This window comes from Notolabrus celidotus, chromosome 22 (assembly GCF_009762535.1).
Source record: "Notolabrus celidotus isolate fNotCel1 chromosome 22, fNotCel1.pri, whole genome shotgun sequence".
NCBI lineage: Eukaryota > Metazoa > Chordata > Actinopteri > Labriformes > Labridae > Notolabrus > Notolabrus celidotus.
The window spans coordinates 6,508,136-6,526,805 of NC_048293.1; the positions used below are offsets into that span (position 1 = coordinate 6,508,136).

General features: G+C 42.2%; 1 protein-coding gene across 1 annotated transcript in view; it reads left to right on the forward strand.

The window, feature by feature from the left end:
- zgc:110158 (uncharacterized protein LOC553590 homolog) overlaps nt 1-11,766 on the forward strand; it is a 48,913-nt gene extending 37,147 nt beyond the window's left edge. The window contains 15 exon segments of the mRNA XM_034674887.1: nt 1,706-1,789; nt 2,885-2,944; nt 3,071-3,137; nt 4,502-4,519; nt 4,522-4,565; nt 4,845-4,906; nt 5,029-5,074; nt 5,650-5,685; nt 5,788-5,842; nt 6,046-6,116; nt 6,464-6,491; nt 6,494-6,541; nt 6,654-6,682; nt 6,817-6,918; nt 8,758-11,766. Of these exon segments, the coding sequence (XP_034530778.1) occupies nt 1,706-1,789; nt 2,885-2,944; nt 3,071-3,137; nt 4,502-4,519; nt 4,522-4,565; nt 4,845-4,906; nt 5,029-5,074; nt 5,650-5,685; nt 5,788-5,842; nt 6,046-6,116; nt 6,464-6,491; nt 6,494-6,541; nt 6,654-6,682; nt 6,817-6,918; nt 8,758-9,069 (1,062 nt within the window). The 3' untranslated portion in view covers nt 9,070-11,766.
- Nucleotides 11,767-18,670: the final 6,904 nt, after the last annotated feature.

An 18,670-nucleotide genomic window follows, 5' to 3' on the forward strand; every position in this document is an offset into this window, starting at 1 on the left:
CAGAACAGCGTCAGCCCCTGCTGCGTAGGGTCAACGCAGAAGTATAAATCAGCCATAAGTCTCTGTCTTTGAGTTTACCATCTTTGCAATGCATTGTGTGTGTAATCTGACGCTAAGAGACACAAGAGTCCACTGCTCACTATTGAGCGGATCCACAAAGAACTCTCAGGAGAACTTTTGAAATTAAAGCCCAGTATTTTCATACCCTGCGTGCGTAGCTTAATAATGCTGTTGTTTGTTTAGCCCGTGGTCTCTGGTCCATCAGAGGGCTTTCTCTGTGCATTATAAACAACGACAATTTGCGCCTGTGTAAGAACATAGAACTGCAACTGATGACAACAGATACCACGATCTCCCTGATTCGTTGATTGTAGACACGTGAAGTATTTAACACAGCTCGGGGTTTAGTAATAAAGTTAGGTGTAAACTTAATACTACTTAACAAGTTATTTCCTCATTGTTTCAGCTACAAACAGAAAAATCTGCAGTACCAAAAGCAACCCTATTTGATCAGCTGTCAGTCACAAAAACTTTGGACTTAGTGGTGAAATATTTTAAATCAATAATTTCAGTGCTGTTACATTGAACAAAATCTTTGTTTTTATTTTCCTTTGTCTTGTGTTTTCATCAACACAGCAGTCTAATGAGTTCTTCACAGTTTTGTGTACAGCTTTTAAATTTTAGGAAAGAGTCTGTCTAACAATAGATGCAACAAGCAGCCTGAGCACGGGTATCAGGAGATAAAATTATTGGCGCAAATGTTCTTTTTAATTGATGAATCAAGTAAATGATCATTAGTTGTAACCAAAGCCAAATGTGTCTGCCAGTTTGTGAATTTTTAACACTTAAATGTAACTTCTAGACATTTGGTACCCACTTATATTTCACAGCATTCGTGTCTTCCATGTATTGAGTCTCAAACTTGAAAACACACTTGCTCTGGCTAACTGGATGTTACAGTGAAACCCACTGAGGCAAGTCCTGACAGTGAGGGAGGACACATGGAAAGAGAAACTGTTGCAGAGTTATTTATTAGGGGTCGTTCACCTCTTGTCCTGGGGTGAAATGTCAGCAATAACACAGCAGTGAGCTGAGAGGGTCGGGGGTTGCTTGCATACATTACATTACACAGTCAAAGAAGCTCACAATAAGCAGGCAAACCTCCAATCTATGACTCGTTTTTTTTAATCACTGAGCTTTCCAGTCGTCACTAGTGCCTGTCCTGCTGCTGCTGCTGCTTCTGCTGCTGCTTCTGCTTTGCCTGTTGCAGTGATCCTTTGGCAACACTGCCCCAATGTGGTTGAGAGGAAACTACACATAGTCCTTCAACTGACGGGGCCTGAAGATCATGTCTTTTACTCCGGCCACACATGTCAAAGCCATCCTGCGTGATATCTATGCTTACACTGATTTTAATGAGCTTGTTTGGGCTCAAAAGCAAATCGAGTCTGTTTTCCTGTTGTGCTTTGGCTTTGAATCCTGTGCTTTTCTAAACAAGTTCATTATTAAACTGCAGATTTGAAAGAAGTCCCCAGCTTTATCCATCTCCCTGCTTCTCTTCACCCTCAACCTTAAGTCCCCCTCAAGCTCCCACTCCTGTCCCCCTTCCTCTCATGATTTTGATCGGGTAACTCCTCCAGGTGTAAACTCCCCCTTCCCCTCTTTTGGCCCCTCCCCTCTCTGATATCGCTCTTCTTTCTTAAAGGGTCCACCCGGCTCTCAGCAGTCCCCCCACGCACAGCCCCCCCCACACAACCCCAGCAACCCCATGATGGGACCCCATGGCCAGGTAAGACGCAAACACTTTCTCTCAAACACCCCTCTCTCTTTCATTCCCCCACCCCACACCTCCCCCTCGCCCGCACACAGTCTCTCCTTTCTTTCCATTCACTACTCGCACACCGCCTCCTTTCCTTCACCTCCTTCCCTCGAGCTCAGTTAGCTCCTGCTCTGCTCTGCCTAACTCCTCGTAGACCCCTACGGTTGCTAGCTCCTTCTTTTTTTTTCAAAAGAAAGCCAAGCGTCCAGAGGCAGCAGGGCCCCGCTCCTCCCCGGCTGTCCCTGTGTGCGATGAATTATTCACTCCTCGCCCCGCCCCCGGAGCAGCTTGTGGGGGGTTGCACACTTATCTGCTCCTCCACTCTTTTAACACACATACACGAACGAGCACACTTCCCTCGCTCTGCCTGCTTACTTCTTTTTGAGCTTTATAAATAAACCAGGGGACAGGCACTATGGACACATCACACATGATATACCTTCTTTACACACATAGAAGGCCTGTTAGTTAAGAGAGTGTTCATTTATCTGTCCATTCTCTGTCTCGGCGTGTGTTACATCACTTCTCCTGAACAGTAGCCACACATGACACATCAGAGGAGAAGCCTCTGCCCGTTAGCTGCGGCGGCCCGGCTCTCATTCATGTGGTTTCTGGTTTCTGTCTGCTGTGTGAGAGAGTGTGGACATGCTTCCTCTAAGGTTTTGGACATTGTTGTTGGCCTGAGGTGTCTCTATCTACGCCAGGCAGACCACAGGCCGAATCAGCTTACACCACAGTTAGAGCAGGCAGGGAGCACAGACACACAAATCCATGCTCTGAGCGTGTGCTTCAGCAGGCTTTGTGAAATCAGTCAAACACAAACTCTGGCTTGAGTGTTTTATTTTTTTGTTTCAGTCAGATGTGTCGATGATTTCTTTGTGACATCTTGTGTCATCCTCCATTCTCTAACCGCGCTGTGTCCATCATCTGTGTGTCCTCAGTGCTGCCCCTGTTTGAGTGCTCTGGGTGGTATCAATAATGAAAATGTTTTTCTTTCTCTCTGTGTCCCCTTTTTCTCCCCACATTTTCTGCCCTCAACCCCCTTTTCTCCTCCCCTCTCCTCAGCCATTCATGTCGCCACGGTATCCAGGTGGACCGCGCCCCGCACTGCGAATGCCAAATCAGGTACTGAAGCTCTCTTTTTTCTTCATCTTCACTTTTCTTTATTGACTTCTGACATGTCAGAGGATCTGTGTTGCCAAAAGTAAGTCAGTATTTTAATCTGTTTTCATGTCTGGTTTCCTCTCTCAGCCTCCGGGGGGAATCCCTGGATCTCAGCCTCTCCTGCCAAACAGTTTAGACCCGACAAGACCACAAGGTATGCACATCATTTTATTCAATAGAGCAGGGGTTCCCAAACTTTTCAGCCAACAACCCCCAAAATATAGGTGCCAAAGACTTGTGATCTACATAATTAACTGTTATCTAACCCTAACCCTAACTTTAGGAGTCATCTGGCAACAAAGAAAGGCAGAAAACTAATGAAATGTACTTATTTGCAGGTTTTAATTATCAAATGTAACTAACATTTTGTGTCTGTATTTTTATATTAATGGGTAAAATAAGCAAATTTAGATTTCTCAAAAAAAAAAAATCTGGAAGACATCTCACGACCCTCGATTGGTGTCTCGTGACCCCTCAGTGGGTCCTGACCCACACTTTGGGAACCCCTGCAATAGAGCATTACATTTATTTGACAGACACTGTGACACCCCTACAGTTGTTATTCATAGTTTGGAGCAAGTTTTCAACTAACTGATTACTCTTTAAGTCTTTAAAAACAGGGTGTCAGTAGATCTTATGAGGGTTAAAAAGCACTGATTTCAGTTTTTCTTCAAAAGGAAATTAAAAAAACATAGAAGGTATCAAATCTAAATTTGATTCACACACTGAAAATTGTTGGAAAATCCACAGTGCATTTCCACACCTCAGACTTTCTGATGTAGTCCCTTGAATCAAACACTTCCACTGGTGATCAAACCATCCATACTCTGTTACCTGTCCAGGTCTGAGCTGTGTTTAATGTTAAATTAATGATGTCATTAGGAGTTGTTGCTTTGCCACTTTCCGTAGCTTCATCATCAGTCTCATCATGCTTCTGCTTTTATAAACATATCTTATTGTAAAAATATCACTCTTGTGTTTCATAGCAATGCCTTTAAAAGGATTAAATTAAACACAGCGAATCCCACCGAAACTTTGAATAGGATTATGTTCCCTGAGCCCGAGAGGTCGCCTTTAAAGCTTAAGTTTGAACAAAATTTATAAAATACCCGAGGGGTTCGGTTTACAATTATAAGAGATAAAAGCTACAAACCCTCCAGCTGCAGAATAAAGAGCTGACAATATGTAGAGCTGACAAATATTAAGTGAATGTCTCTAGGATGAAAGATAAATGAGTTTCAGGTTTAAAACTAACCTGAAACTTTTTGTGTTAATAGTCATGTATTTGGATACTTGGTGTGTCGGACTCTAAAAGGGGTCCAGGGGGTTTTAACTGCAGATTACAATCTCAGGGGGGCCGGAGGGTTAGAAGTAATGAGATTAGCACAAAGCATTGTCTGCAGCATGTCTTAACTCCTGATTTAAAGGGGAGCAGCGATATGTGGATTTACATGCACACGAGTGTGTTGAGTGTGGTGGATCACAGTCTGAGTGTGACCCTGCCGTCTGTTCTTGCAGGACATCCTAACATGGGTGGACGATGAGGATGAACCCCCCTCGAGGGATGGCCATGGGTCCACAGGTACAACCATCCAACATACTGAACAGCTGTTTATTTTTTAATGTCAAGAAGAAGGTTGTGATAAGAGGAGAGTGCAGTATCAGAAGGTTTACATGAATACGATGTGCTGTCTTTTGATTTGCTGTGTGAAGTGTGAATCTTGGAAATGTGATACAGGAGGCCTGGATAGGTTCAAAACTGGCGACACAGTAATAAAGAAAAGCATAAATATTGTAGGAGATAAATCACAACTTCTTGTACGCTCCTCTAACCGTGTTTTTCTCACAATTTGTCTGACAGAATTACGGAGGTATGAGGCCTCCTCCTAACTCAATGGGTGGCCCCATGCCAGGAATGAACATGTAAGGAAACATATCAGACACATCACATACCTCTTTTGAAATGCAAAGACTGTTCATCTGTTCATATTTTTCTTACTTTGACATCATTTTAATCTCTCCGTTTTCCTTTGTCTTTGTCTCAGGGGTCCTGGAGGAAGAGGGCCTTGGCCAGGACCTAACGCTAACTCTGTGAGTCACAAACCCCCACTTTTTAAACATGAACATATATTGTAAGTTATGGAAAAACTAAGCAGCTCAGCAAATTACAAACATTGTGCTCATCTGGGGCGCCATTGGCCTAACGGTTTAAGTGCGTACACCATACACAGAGGCTATAGTCCTCTTTGCAGCGGGTGCAGGTTCGACTCCCGGCCTTGACCATTTGCTGAATGTCTTCCCCAACTCTCTACTCCCCCCCACATTTCCTGTCTTCCTTCAGCTGTCCTATCTATTAAAGGGGAAAATACCCAAGAATATAGCTTTTAAAATAAAAGAATAAAACATTGTTGTCATGATGCTCAGCTCAGAGGTTCAGTGCTGCTCACTTTACTGTAACTTGAGGAGTTTTACACAATATTAAGATAATTGTCAGGACATTGAAGGGATTGTCTTACCTCAAAACTTCCTGTGACATCTCCATCCTGCAGTCTGAGCGTTTATAAACCATCTACTTCTTTTGTTAAGTGTATCCCTAGTTTAGTCCGTCCTGTATCTATTCAATTCTCTCTCTAATCAGATCACCTCTCCTCTCTTCCTCCCTGCAGATAGCCTACTCCTCCTCATCTCCAGGAAACTATGTGGTGAGTTCAAATCAATCAGATGTAGTGCAAACACTTTTATTCTAATCTTTTTGCTCTCTTTTGTGTGTCATTTGTAACCTCTTTCTATCTTTTGTTCCTCAGGGTCCTCCAGGCGGAGGAGGTCCACCAGGAACTCCCATCATGCCCAGCCCAGGTGGTGCGTCACCTATCTATGTCCCCGGCACTAAACACTTGTTAGAAACAGTCCCATCTTCCCTCACTAAACAAGCATGAATGTGTCTCCACATCAACCAAACTTTATTTTTAGAATGTTTTCATTCTCACTTCTTTCATTAATACATGTCTCATCAGTGACTCTCTCTAATGTGATTTCACTAAAGTTTTTCTTTTTGTCTTTAGATGTCGACTAACTCCAGTGAAACATTTACACAATGATGAACCCCATCGGACCAGGAGGCAACAGACCCAACGTGAGTCTCGTACATAATTCAAGTTCAAGTTGTAATTTCTTAAAAAAGAGGCAATGTTTCTGGAAAGGTTAAACTTTCCATGCTTGTAACAAGTTCAGACTGCACAGTGATTATTGGCTAAAACTGTGGACGCAGTTATAATTACAGTTGCACAACCCTGCACACAAAAATGAATCCAGCTCAGACAGGCTCTGTAGCCACCACGCTGAGCTCAGCAAAAACAGAGAGGGACTCAACCAGGAGGAATAGATGATATAATCTCCACGTCACCCCAAGCTGGAGTCAACGTGAAGAAGAATGTGATAAATGTGATGTAAGAAATGTTTTTTTTTTCTTTTATTTGTCAGTTCCCTATGGGACCAGGGCCTGACGGGCCATGGGAGCTATGGGAGCCATGGAGCCACACCACATGAACGGATCATTAGGTGGGTTTAAGGAAAGCCTGGATTCACACTGCTGTACTAAAACAGTGCTTTTCTATCTTTGGATCAAGATCAGCTTGAAAAACTAACTTCTCTCTCTTCACCTCCTCCTCAGGGTCTGGGGATATGGACGGGTTGCCAAAGGTGAGCAATAATCAAATTTGCTGAGTGTTCCTTTAAAAGAGAACACTTTATACACTTATTTTATTCCACCTCAGCAAAGTTACTGTTAATCAGAACCCTACTCATCAGTTTCTTTTTCCCTTGTGTTCCTCCAGAGCTCCCCAAATAACATGGGGGGCATGAACAACCCTCCTGGAACGCCGAGAGATGACGGAGAAATGGGCGGCAACTTCTTGAACCCATTCCAAAGCGAAAGTGTGAGTAGAGCGAGTGGTTGACATCTCACGACCCTTAACAGTTATCCTTAACGTCCTTACATAAACCAGTGGATCAATGCAAGCAGAGGGTTGATAATCTCATCAATTTGTGCATCAGCCTTTTATTTTATTATCATGGTATTAGATGAAGGGTTGGCCAGAATTTAGGTCACATATCATGTAACATGGATTCAGTTCCTGCTTTGCTAACCTAAACTAGCCAAATGTTCGGACACTAAAATGAACCTGAGCTGTCATTTATTAGCTTCCCACATGCATTGCACTTGTGTGATGTTCTGCTTGCATTCAGGCCGCTTACTAATCACTTAGTTCATTGTTTACCCTCTGTATCAGTGAATGATGGACTTCCGTTTATTTTCATAGATCAGGACTACTTAGTTTGAAATGTAAAGTTATTTGGCTGGAAAGTAAAGAAAAGGGAGGAAAGCTAAAGTGACTTAAGTCAAGTTGGTAATCAAACATGACGGAGATGAGAGCAGGGTTCTCGTTCTTGTACCTTGTAAACTGTGATGGTTTCTTATTCTTGACCCGGAGAGCCATATGAGGGCACAGGCTGGAAATATAGTGAAGTCCAAAAAACCCAGATTAAAAAAAAAATAAAAGCTTTCTACAGAAGCCCAGAGTCGGCATGCTGTAATAAGTTAGTTTCAGCGTTTCTTGCGATATTATCTTAAAGTTCCTGCGAGGAAGTTTCAGTTTTTCTCCAGCGTTTTTACTGATCTTGTCCTGCGCATGTGTAGATGACTGTTACTTAAAAAAAATCTCATTCTGATCTCCTTTATTTGTCAAATGTATCAGTCATTAAGAGTCTTTGCAGAAGACCACGAATTAGGGTAAGCATTCAATCACTTGGTCTGACACCTACAGTCAATCAATCAATCTTTATTTATATAGCTCCAAATCACAACAAATGTTATCTCAGGCCTTTTACAAACACAGCAGTCTAGACTGTTCTCTGTTATATTATTAACAAAGACCCAACCACAAGACAGGATAAGATCCAGTCCCACAAGCGGCAGGGAAAGGAAGGAAAAGGCAAGGAAAAACTTAAATTAACAGGCAGAAACCTCGAGCAGAACCAGACTCATGTGAGACACACATCTGCCTCGACCATGTTAGTCAGTTGTTTCAGGCATTAAGAATAACTATAAAAAGTTGCCACTGTTCTTCTATCCTCTTGTTTGCTTCTTAAGGTCATAAAAACACTTGAGTGTGAGTCTGTTTCGTAACAAATTAAAAACTCCTCACAGGAACTACACGTCATGTAATCCGGACTAACCCAAAGCACAAATCAAACCTGGAAACCAGCTTAACTTCGCTCATTGGTGCGGCCAGTAATCTGGCCAATCACAGTGAGCAGCCTGTTCTTTTTTCCTAGATCGCCAAATTAACCGTTACTTCAAGAAAACAAGCTTTGTTGTCTTAAGCTGACAAGCAAAATAAGTCAAGATCTTCTGAAAATACCAGAAATAACTGATCACAGGGAACAAAGTAAATAAAATATATGGATGAATGTCCTCTCATGGCTCCCGTACTTTTCTCACTCTTGATAGAAACTTCTGTCTCTGGATATGGACTTAAATCTCCTCACAGAACTTAGAATTTAAATTTGGGGTTTAAACACGTCTTGGACTCTGGCTTTAATCTCTGATGCTCTGAATTCTTGAGTTGGGTGTATTAAATCCTCTGCGAGTACCCCGTCTGTGCCTCCTGTAGCTCTGCCGGGCAGGGTGTGAGCGCCCTCTTGTGTTTAAATGTTGTCAGTTGACATATCCACTCATCTGTGCCCTCCCTCCCCTTCCCTCTCTCTCTTTTCAGTATTCACCCAACATGACGCTGATGTGTGTGATTTTATTTTTTCCTCTTTTTTTTGTACTTTGTTTATTCCCCCTCTTCTATTTTGGAACCCCTGCACCTGTTTTTTTCTTCTTCAACTCAATCCTTACTTCACCTTGGATTGGACCGCCTCCCCCTCCTCTCACACACACAAAACACACACACACCTTCTGCCTCCAAATCCTCCAAATGGGATCCGCTCTCCAACCTTCCCCCCTGCCCCCCTTCTCCCGTTTCCCTCCTTCTCACTCGGGACTCCACGGCCCATGCGCAGCCTTCTGGGACGGCCCTTGAGCATGCTGGGACTCTAATTAAGACGGGTCCTCCGGAGCGTGCAAGATGCCCGCCGCTCCTGAACAGGAAGCAGTCACAGAGGCAACAGGAAGGGCCTCCTCTCTGACTCCGGCCCCGGCCTCCCTGGCTTCCTGTCAGGTTCTAGACAATGAGCGAGGGATGGAGGACAAACACAGAGAGAGAGGTAGAGAGGAGACTGATTACACAGCCCTCCACAGTGCTGGATCTTTAGCAGCTGCCTGGAGCTTCTCCATCACCACTCTGGATTTTCAAACTGTATCGTCTTTTTTTTTTCTTCTTTTTTTCGGTGCCGCTCTCCTGTCGGATTCAGTGAGGGGTCCAACAAGTGGACCTGTTAACCCCTCCATGTTGTTCTCTGTGTGTACATTTTTAACAGAGGTGTTGTGTATGGATCAGTGAACTTTAATTTTTTCTCCTTTATTTTGTGTATGTATTGTATCATTGCTATTTGTATTATTGTATTATTGTTATTAATGAAATCGTTATGATCATTTTAAGATTAGGTTCTAATTTGTGGTTGTTTCTAAGGGCACATTGTATTATATGAAGACAGCTTATGTGCACACAAGACAGAATAATCACCATGTGCGCACACTGCCCCCTGCAGGCCACCCATCATGGTACTGTTCGATCGGCCTTTTATCTTTTTACTTTTTTAAAACCATCAAAGATTTTCACATCCTGCTCTTTTTATCCAACCAGAAGAAGAGGTGGGCTCCTGTTTTTTTTTTAGTAGCTTCCATGCAGTGAAATGCACAGCTCTATTTATTGATGTACTTTAATTGGTCTCAGACTCATGTTACTTTTTTTAAGTGTTAACCCAGTTTTTTTTCGTGAACTGCAGAACTAGTAGCAAGTGTGTAAATATGCAGATCAAGACCGCAGTGTCTCCTCCTCCCATAATTAGACCCTGTTTTAACCCCACCTCATGCTTCTTCAACGTCTCCAACTTACTTTAACTTTCACTCCAAACAGGTAGTTAGCCGATGTTACCATCTCTGCTGACTCTAACAAACACTTGGATTCTCTTTGTTACCGAGAAGTCCTCGACACACTGTGATGTAATGTCTGTGCTTTCTGGGGATTTCCTCCTTTCTTTTTTTCATGAGTCAGACTTTCTCGTCGTACGTGCACCTGTCGCTCCAGGAAGGAAGGACTTCTGGCGAGTCGTTGCTCTGTTGACTGCAACAAACAGCCTCCCTCTCTGCGCATCTTGAAGAAAACAAAACACCCTCCGTCCTTTTCCTTTTCTCACCTTTCAGACGGGCCAGCATCCTCTCACACACCACACACATCGCCTCTCTCAGATTCTTTTTTTTTTTTTGTACAACCCTCCATCTTTTTGGTTTTTATTTTATTTTTTGTAAATACTGTAAAATGCATTTTGATATCATTGACATGTTTTGATATTTTCAAATCACGACACACAGTTGATCAGAAAAACATGCTGATTCGGGGCAACTGTGTGTATTGTGCAGAGATGGTGTGTCTTTTACTCAGAAATGATATGAGTGATGAGAAACGAAACTGGAGCTGCTATAGACTTTAATTGCTATTTCTTCTCATCACAGACTAACTAGGGTGGGGCTTTACTTTGCATCAGAGAGGATGAGGGGAGGAAGGGGTATTCTGAAGTGTGCTTGAACGCCTCTAGCTAACTCACTGTCACTCACATTTCCTTGAAAAATTGTACAAATTCTATCAGATTCTTGCCCAGGAGTCGCCCCTCCTCTGTCTGTTCTTGGTAATTTTGAGCAAAGATGGCGACACAGGCCTCAAAGTTGCTGATTTTTCACTGTTTTTGACAGGGATTTTTGCCAGAACAGAATGAAAGAGGCCAGTTTTTTTTTAGGTAAACTTCCTTCTGCCTCCGACACATTTCAGCTCCCCCCCTCTCGACACAAAGTGAAAGCAGGGCACACAGGACTCTGTCTCTCAATCTGGACACACCAGGGACCAGAGAACAGACTTTACTATGAAGGATTATTTTTGTATCTATTAAAAATGGGGCGGGGAGAAATGTTTTTGGGGAAAGTAAGAGAAAAAATAATGGACAGATTTGTTCTTGTGCTAAAAAGAGGTAGAGAGTGCTGGAACAGGCGTTTCCTCCCCTTTACTTTGAACTTTGTATAAAATGCAGTCGATCTCTCTATCTTTATGTCCTGTAAGTACAGCCGTCACAACGTTGATCATTTCTGTATTTCTATCGTGCTGATGTATAATACTGTAACATTCAGGGGGCAGGGGAGGGTAAAGAGGAAACTTTTTGAGGGGAGTAAAGATTTTTTTTTTCTGTTCATTTCCTCACTTTTCCTCTTGATGGACAAAGCAGTATTGAATATGAGGCAGTCTGTCCATGGGGGTTTGCTTTGTATCTCATGTTAGGGTAGTTTCAGATCCTAAATGTCTCGTGTAGTAAAAAAAAAAACAGAAAAAAAAAAAAGAGGTTCCTTCTTCGTATGTTTCTTTATATTGTAAAGTTCTTTAGACAAAAAATTGTTGCTTATTGGAAAAAAGGTGGGAAAACTGCATGATAATAAATGTAATTTTTATTTTATTTTATCTTTTTGTTTTGTTTCAATTTTCATCAAGGTGTCAGTCGTTTTTTGCCTGTGTCCCCCTTGTTGTAGATACATATTAAAAACAATAAAATGACTTCACTCCTTTTGCCATGAACATACACTTCTTTCACTGGACTCAGACTGCTACTCTTTGCCTCCACAAAAGCATCCATTCCACAGTTTGTTTGCAGTTGTACCGATTCTTAAAAATACGTTTCATTACAGAGAGAAATTCAACTCCACTTCAAAAATACTATCTTCTTCTGACGAGTGCTGGCATCCTGAAACTCATCACAACAAAATACAGAGTCTAGTAAACTTCTTGCAACCCCTTGATTAAATCACCAGGGGTCTCACATGGCAAGTTTTAACATTTAAATCCAAACAACGGTGGGCCTGTAAAGCTGCTGTAAGGAACTTTTGGTTTTGTGTAGACTTTGGCGCCCTCTTGTGGGCAAGCAAACTCACTTTGCTGATCTTGTCTATTCACACCAAGGTAGTATTTTCTGACAAATCTCACCCTGCTCTCTTTTAACAGTCTAATGTGTCACTCATTATGAATAGCCGCTGTTGAACAATGTACTGAAAGACTGTTTTTTTTTTCAGCGTGCTGCCACTTGTCAGGTCTGGCAAACTGTTCACGGGTAGTTTCAGGCATTAAAAAGCACCAACTGTGTATTTGAGCTGATGATCTTGTTTGCTTTTATAGGTCATACAGTAAGGAGGCGTCAGTATTTATTTCAAGTTATTTGACAGCCTTTTGAAAAACTCCCCACATGGGCTTTAATTGATTCAACTCATGACTCAGAATAACAATGTGCAGGGGACACATATAAATGTACAACAAACATGTATGATGTTCAATGTAAGGTCATACAACTACAAAATTAAAGAAGGAAAACCTCTTTAAAGTGGATCTATTGTGAGTAAGTTTATAGTGCATAAACTAGTGTTGTAGTACTTGAGTTAGACTTAGACTCCAGTCTGATTAAGTCCTGCTTTTCAGGACTTGTGACTCAACTTGGACTAAAGTGCTTGATGACTCAGATGTCACCTGAAGTATTGACTTCATTTCAAAATCAGAGTTACAAGAACTGTCTATGTAAAGTAATCAAAGGATGGAAAATGTAGGGCTGACTTAAAAACAGGTTTTGAGCAAGACTCAACTACAACACCTTTGAACCAATGAAGGGGGAAAAACCTGACAGCAGCCAACCATTCATCCCTGAACTTCCTATCAGAGAAACACACGAAGCAGGGATGAAGGTGCTCTAAAGGCTTACAGGATTTCTCCTCCTCCTCATAACTGCTCAAGCTGCACCGAGTGACGCAGCAGCGACTGCCGGCTCCTCCCGCTGTTACAGCAGGAAGCAGGAGGATTAACTAGGGAGGTGATGGAGGAGGCGAGCTGCAGCGGAGGGAGGAATCCTTGTCTCACAGAGGCCCTGGATAAACAGGAGGAGGGTTGAGGGGCCCGGTGGGTGAGGCAGGTACAGCATGCTCCTGCTTTTGGAAGGTGGGACTGGAGGTGGGAGTCTGATTGGTTGACTAACGGAGGGAGGTGAAGTGGAGGAGGGAACACCCTAACAGAGGGGAGGGTGTTCCTTCGGTGTGAACAGGAGGAAAGGTTATTGACTGAGCTTGCTTTAGTGATAGATGTGCACCTCTGTCTTTTGGGGGAGTCTTCCTGGGATTTCTTGGAGGAGCTCATCTCTGTGAGGGAGAGGAGTGACTGAGAACCCCTCAGAGCAAAATCCTCGGGCCAGCTGTTAATATAATTCCTCCTGTATATTGATGATCTCTTCTCTCCTCCATCCAGACCTCATGAAAATGTGGCTCCTCGTGTTCGTCTTGATCTTCCTCCATCCTCATTCCCTCCTCGTAAGCCTGGTTCAGGTTGTGAATGGCCTGCCAGGGTTCAGATAAAACCTCTGTGTCTGGGTGCAGGAGTCCTAGTCTGACTCAGTGGCTTGGCTCCACAGGAGGGAAGTCTTCTGCTGCTGCTACTTCCCTGTTGGCCTGATGGAGGTGAATACAACAGTCAGTTTAGTATTGCTGATACATCGTTGAGAAACAAGGATTGATGAGACTCTTTTACCCATATCCACAAGTGATTTAGGCTTAGACAAATTGGTAGATTGCAGTCCTACCACAAACATGGATGTGGTCTCAGTGATATTACCCACTGGTTTCATGAAGCCCAAAGCTAGCAGGTCACCATATTGGAAATGGTGACTCAATCAAACTCCCAGCAAAGAGGCGGAAGTTGAGGTCATGGCCTTACCGCCTGACAAATATTGCGCCACCAGTCAGTCACATCAGCCACAACCCTAATTATACCTCTCTTGAATGTGCCCTGAGCGAGGGATGTTGAGTAGACTAGTGATGCTAAAGAAAAAGTCAGGGGATCTCCTCAGTTCATGAAGCTTCACACAACATCTTCTCCAAAAACTCATGGCAACTTATCTAATTGTTGTTATTTCAGATTTTGTGGTAGCAACATTAGCATCTAAAGCTTGGACAAAACAAATTTTGTGTATGTTTTAGCTTAGTGTTCTGAAACTTAGCATGCTAGCTTAAACAGACAGATGGTTCCCTTCTATCACTTTGCCCACATATCTTCCCTCTGGTGTAACTTTCTTTAAAGACACTTCACTTCTACAGTTTCTGTGTAGGAGAAGAAACGTTGGTTCTGTCTTTGTAACAAAGCACTCAAGTTAGCTTCAGCTAACCTCAGTCAGGCTCATTTTCATTCTTTCTCCTCAGGAATGAGCACACAGCTAATATGATTTCAACCAACAGGAATTTGTTGTCATCTGTCTAGACTTGCCTTTGTGAAACAATGCTCTGCATGTATTTAGGCTGGGCACAGTATGTGAACAGAGCGTGCTGCTGATGGCACAGATCTTGAATTCACAAATTAAATAGCCAGAAAACGGGACAATATTACACGACCTAATGTTAAAAGCCAGTGTATTACTGAAATAGAAAATATTGGAGGAGATTGTTTCTGTACACTAATCAAGATAAAACTTGGCTTTGAACGTGTTACAACCTGTGTAATAAAAAGTAAGTAAGTGTGTTCCTCAATCTGCCACTCAAATCCATCCGTGTTACTCACCCGCCCCCCTGAAGTTGAAGATGTTTTCTCCCTTAGGTGAGTTAGGGGGAACCCGTCTTATAGGACGATGTCAGACGGGGACATGCAGCGATACCGGAGATTGTGTTAGGAGACGGTGGAACATTCAGGTAATGCCTGGTCACTGGGCCTCCATTAATGTCTGTCTCTGTGGCGATGATAATGATATCACGGCCCTTGGCCTGACAGGCATCATCAACACCTGAAGTACACAGAGATGGTTCAGGACTGTAGGTACTGTGGGAAATGTGGGGGTTTTAAGGGGCCTGATTCTGACACCTTGGATATATTTTTAACTCTTTTCATGACGATCATTTAGAAATATTCCATAATTTAACTGTTTGACACTTTGGTTAGGCTACTTATGTTATGTTACTTTACTTTTCAGGGGACAATATTGTACTTTTTCACTCTATTACATTTATTTTAATGCTAGTTCCTTTTTACATTTTCCTCAAAATCATACTTTCCCTTTTTAAACTGTGAATCTTTGTCATAGATTAAAGCCCCCAAAGTATACAAACTTTATTAAAACAAGCTCCTCCTTAACAGGCCATAACAATACTCTCCTTAAATACATTACTGGATCTCTTCAACTGACCTTCAGTGTGGGCTGGTGATGTGCATTGAGGCATACACCAGTGCTGACGCTCCAAACTGGTCCTCCATGCTGGGGTCGGCCCCTGCAGCCAGCAGATTGATGCCACCTGCTCTCCTGCTGCTCCATGCAGGTGTACATCAGAGCAGTGCGTCCGCCTGGTCCTGTGCGTTTGGATCGGCCCTGTCCACATAGAGTCAAAGAAGACTTCCAATGACTTTAGTCCTGTGCTTCTAATTGCATTCCAACCATTGCAGCTGTGCCATGGCGGCTGGCTGAAGAAATCCACTTGAGTGATTTCGAAAAAAATTTCATAACCTACTTGCCATTTACAGATTTTAATTCATAAAAATAAGGCCAAGGTTGGACAAATACAGTATCCCTCTTCATGAGATCTACTCTGGTATGTTGCTGTTGCGTCTTTTAGTGAGAATACACTTGATGAGCCAGTCTCTGCTACACAGGCCTCCATGTAATTACTTATCTATTATCTTCCCTCAGAGGATGCTGTATTGTGTTCTGCAGCAACAATTGTTGAGGAGCACTTAAGCACTGGGAGCACAAGTAAAAATCAGAACATTGTTTACTATGCATTGAAAGTATCACATGCCTCTCCTTCTGCATTTATCATGCATTAGAAATGAAATCAATAAAGTGTTGCACTTTGGAAAGTAGAAACTTTTATGTAATCTGGGTTGAAATAGGTAGATATTACACACTGCAAACTGACCTTGTTCTTGAGCAGGTAGGTGAGGAGTTTCACCGTCTCTGGCCCGGCAGGCTCCCCTCTCAGGGTCTTGCAGGCTGCCAGCAGAGCGGTCTCTCCTTCAGGGTTGCATGCATTGACCTGAGCCCCTCCTTCCACCAGCAGGCGGACCAGGCGAAGCTTTCCAGAGACTGATGCACTGATGAGGGGTCTGCAGTCTGACAGGGGGTCCCACATGTCTGGAGGGTAAAAGAAAGTCAGACTCTATTCGCATTCACAAAAACACACTATGTAACAGTTTTGCTGTAGCTTTACAGCCTACAGTGCACAATTTACATGTATCACTTAGAAATCTAGCATAATGGGAGATACAACAATGTAATCTCCGTGGTGAATGCTTTTTCTAGTGTTAAGTGGTGTACTTCTCTTTGATTGTTGCTCAAAAAGGGCAACTTTTACTTGAAGAACAGACACTTATACCAGCTCAATACATAATATATAAAATGGTAGTCTTCATCTGTCGTTCTACTTGTTCAAAACTTCCAACACACTACTTATAAAACCAAAAACTAAGACATTACTTAACACAAATATCTCCTATTGTGAGTCAGCATAGATTCTGGTAATTGAAAACTGCATATTAAAATTCAAAGGTTGTTAAGAAGGTGCTAAAAATGAACATGACTCACCTTGACGCTCCCTCCTCAGTGCCTCTTTACCTGTTCATCTTCTCCAACACGAACAAAGCACCCATCTTGACTTCTTTTCTGAAATCTTTGCAGAGAAAGTGTTGAGCTTTTTATGCTGTTGTTCACTCTTGTCCTTTGTTCGGCTTAATTTGAAGTTTTGTCCTCATGTTACTGATCTGCAGTGGGCTTCAGATCATACACTGAGAGGATGCTGACTTTCATCTGCTCTCTTTGCCTCTGCTGCTCCTCTGTTGCTTCCGGTCCTGCTGGGTCAATGTGAGGTTGCCAACAGGGAGCGTTCAAAGTTTTAAATGGTTCCGAGTCCAAAATGTCACCTGTTGCAGACACTGTGCTACAAAGACTCAGACGCCCTTTGATATGAGTCAGCTTTGAACAGTTCCCATCTGCTATGTGTGTGTTCAAACATCAACAGCGAGAGACAAATGAGACACACGCACTCACTGATTACAAACGCACATTTGAACACGCAACAGCTGATTTGTGTCTACAAATTTGCAGTTCCCTCTCTTTAGCATTTCACTGATATTGTCTTGTTTTTCTCTTTAAACTGACATGATTGATGTCAAACTGCAGACAAGTAGAGACACTTCAAAAACCAGATGTGCAATGAAGTCAAACAGCAATTAGAGCTGATTAAATTAGCAGCGGACAGGCAGCATGAAAGCATATCAAGCTAATGTTTCCCACATCTTTCACTTGTAAACATGTCCAGAATGGGTATTAAACAAGGATATTTTGCCAATGTGTGTGCTGTGCTTTTAAAGGTAACTTGTAAAGTAGCATCTTCTTTGATATCCCATTCTAACTGACATCCTAACAAATTTAACCCAGGGGTCACACATTTCAGAGCTTTTATAGCATCAATATGAAGTCTACAGGCAGAGAGATTGGAGCTATTTATTCATCATTCAAGCCTGGTGAGCTCCTCAGCACAAATTCCATTGCATGGACAATTAACAACCATAAACAGATACAGCTTATATAGAGGCACGTTTGATTTAGCTTCATGGACTATCTCCAAACTAATAACCAAAAGTAAAATAGAGGCAAGTAAATCAGTGCTGAGGCTACATACCTGAGCACAAAGGACATTATCCTCTGATACCATGAGGCCTATCATATCTGATGTAATGCTATCTATTGAACTACCTAGCATTATGTATCATTATTGTAATCCAACCATGAAGCCTTATTCTGTGTTTTTATATTCTGTCTGTTTCCCATTATGCCATGTTTGGGTTGTGAAGCTTAAACTGTTTTATAATATTTCACTGCCATGTGCCAAGTTTAAATAGTTGACGTGTAGGGAATCTGACAAATTATCATTTCACCTCTTACTGATTGTCCAGTAACTGAAAAGCAGGGATGTTGATGTGGATTTGATAAAGGGCTAATGTACAGGGCCCAGAATTTAGTGCAGTGAAGACTGATGATAGTGAACATCTGGGGGAACATCAATACGTTAAATAGCTCATTGATGACTTATGAACCAATGTTAGACAACAGTTAATGCTACTTTCAATTTCTGCTTAGCAAACAGACAGTAACCTACGTTTTCAGAGGGTAGCATGATAAGAAGGAAAAAATATACAGAACCAATGCTTCATTTTGCAAACACATATAAAAGCTAGCTAATGGAAAAGATATTTAGGATGTTGGGGATTTCTTGTGTTATCTTTTAGGACTAAACCTTTATTATCGAATATTTTGTATAACTTGAAGTACGGCCTGAAGCAGCCTTTTACTGTTTGTTGTTTCTTTTCCTGTTTATCACTTGAGTTGTGATGAAATTAAAAGCACTTTTCAGAGAGAATTAGGCACATGTACTTAGAAAAGCTGGAACAATGCAGGCATTAGAGTATAGCT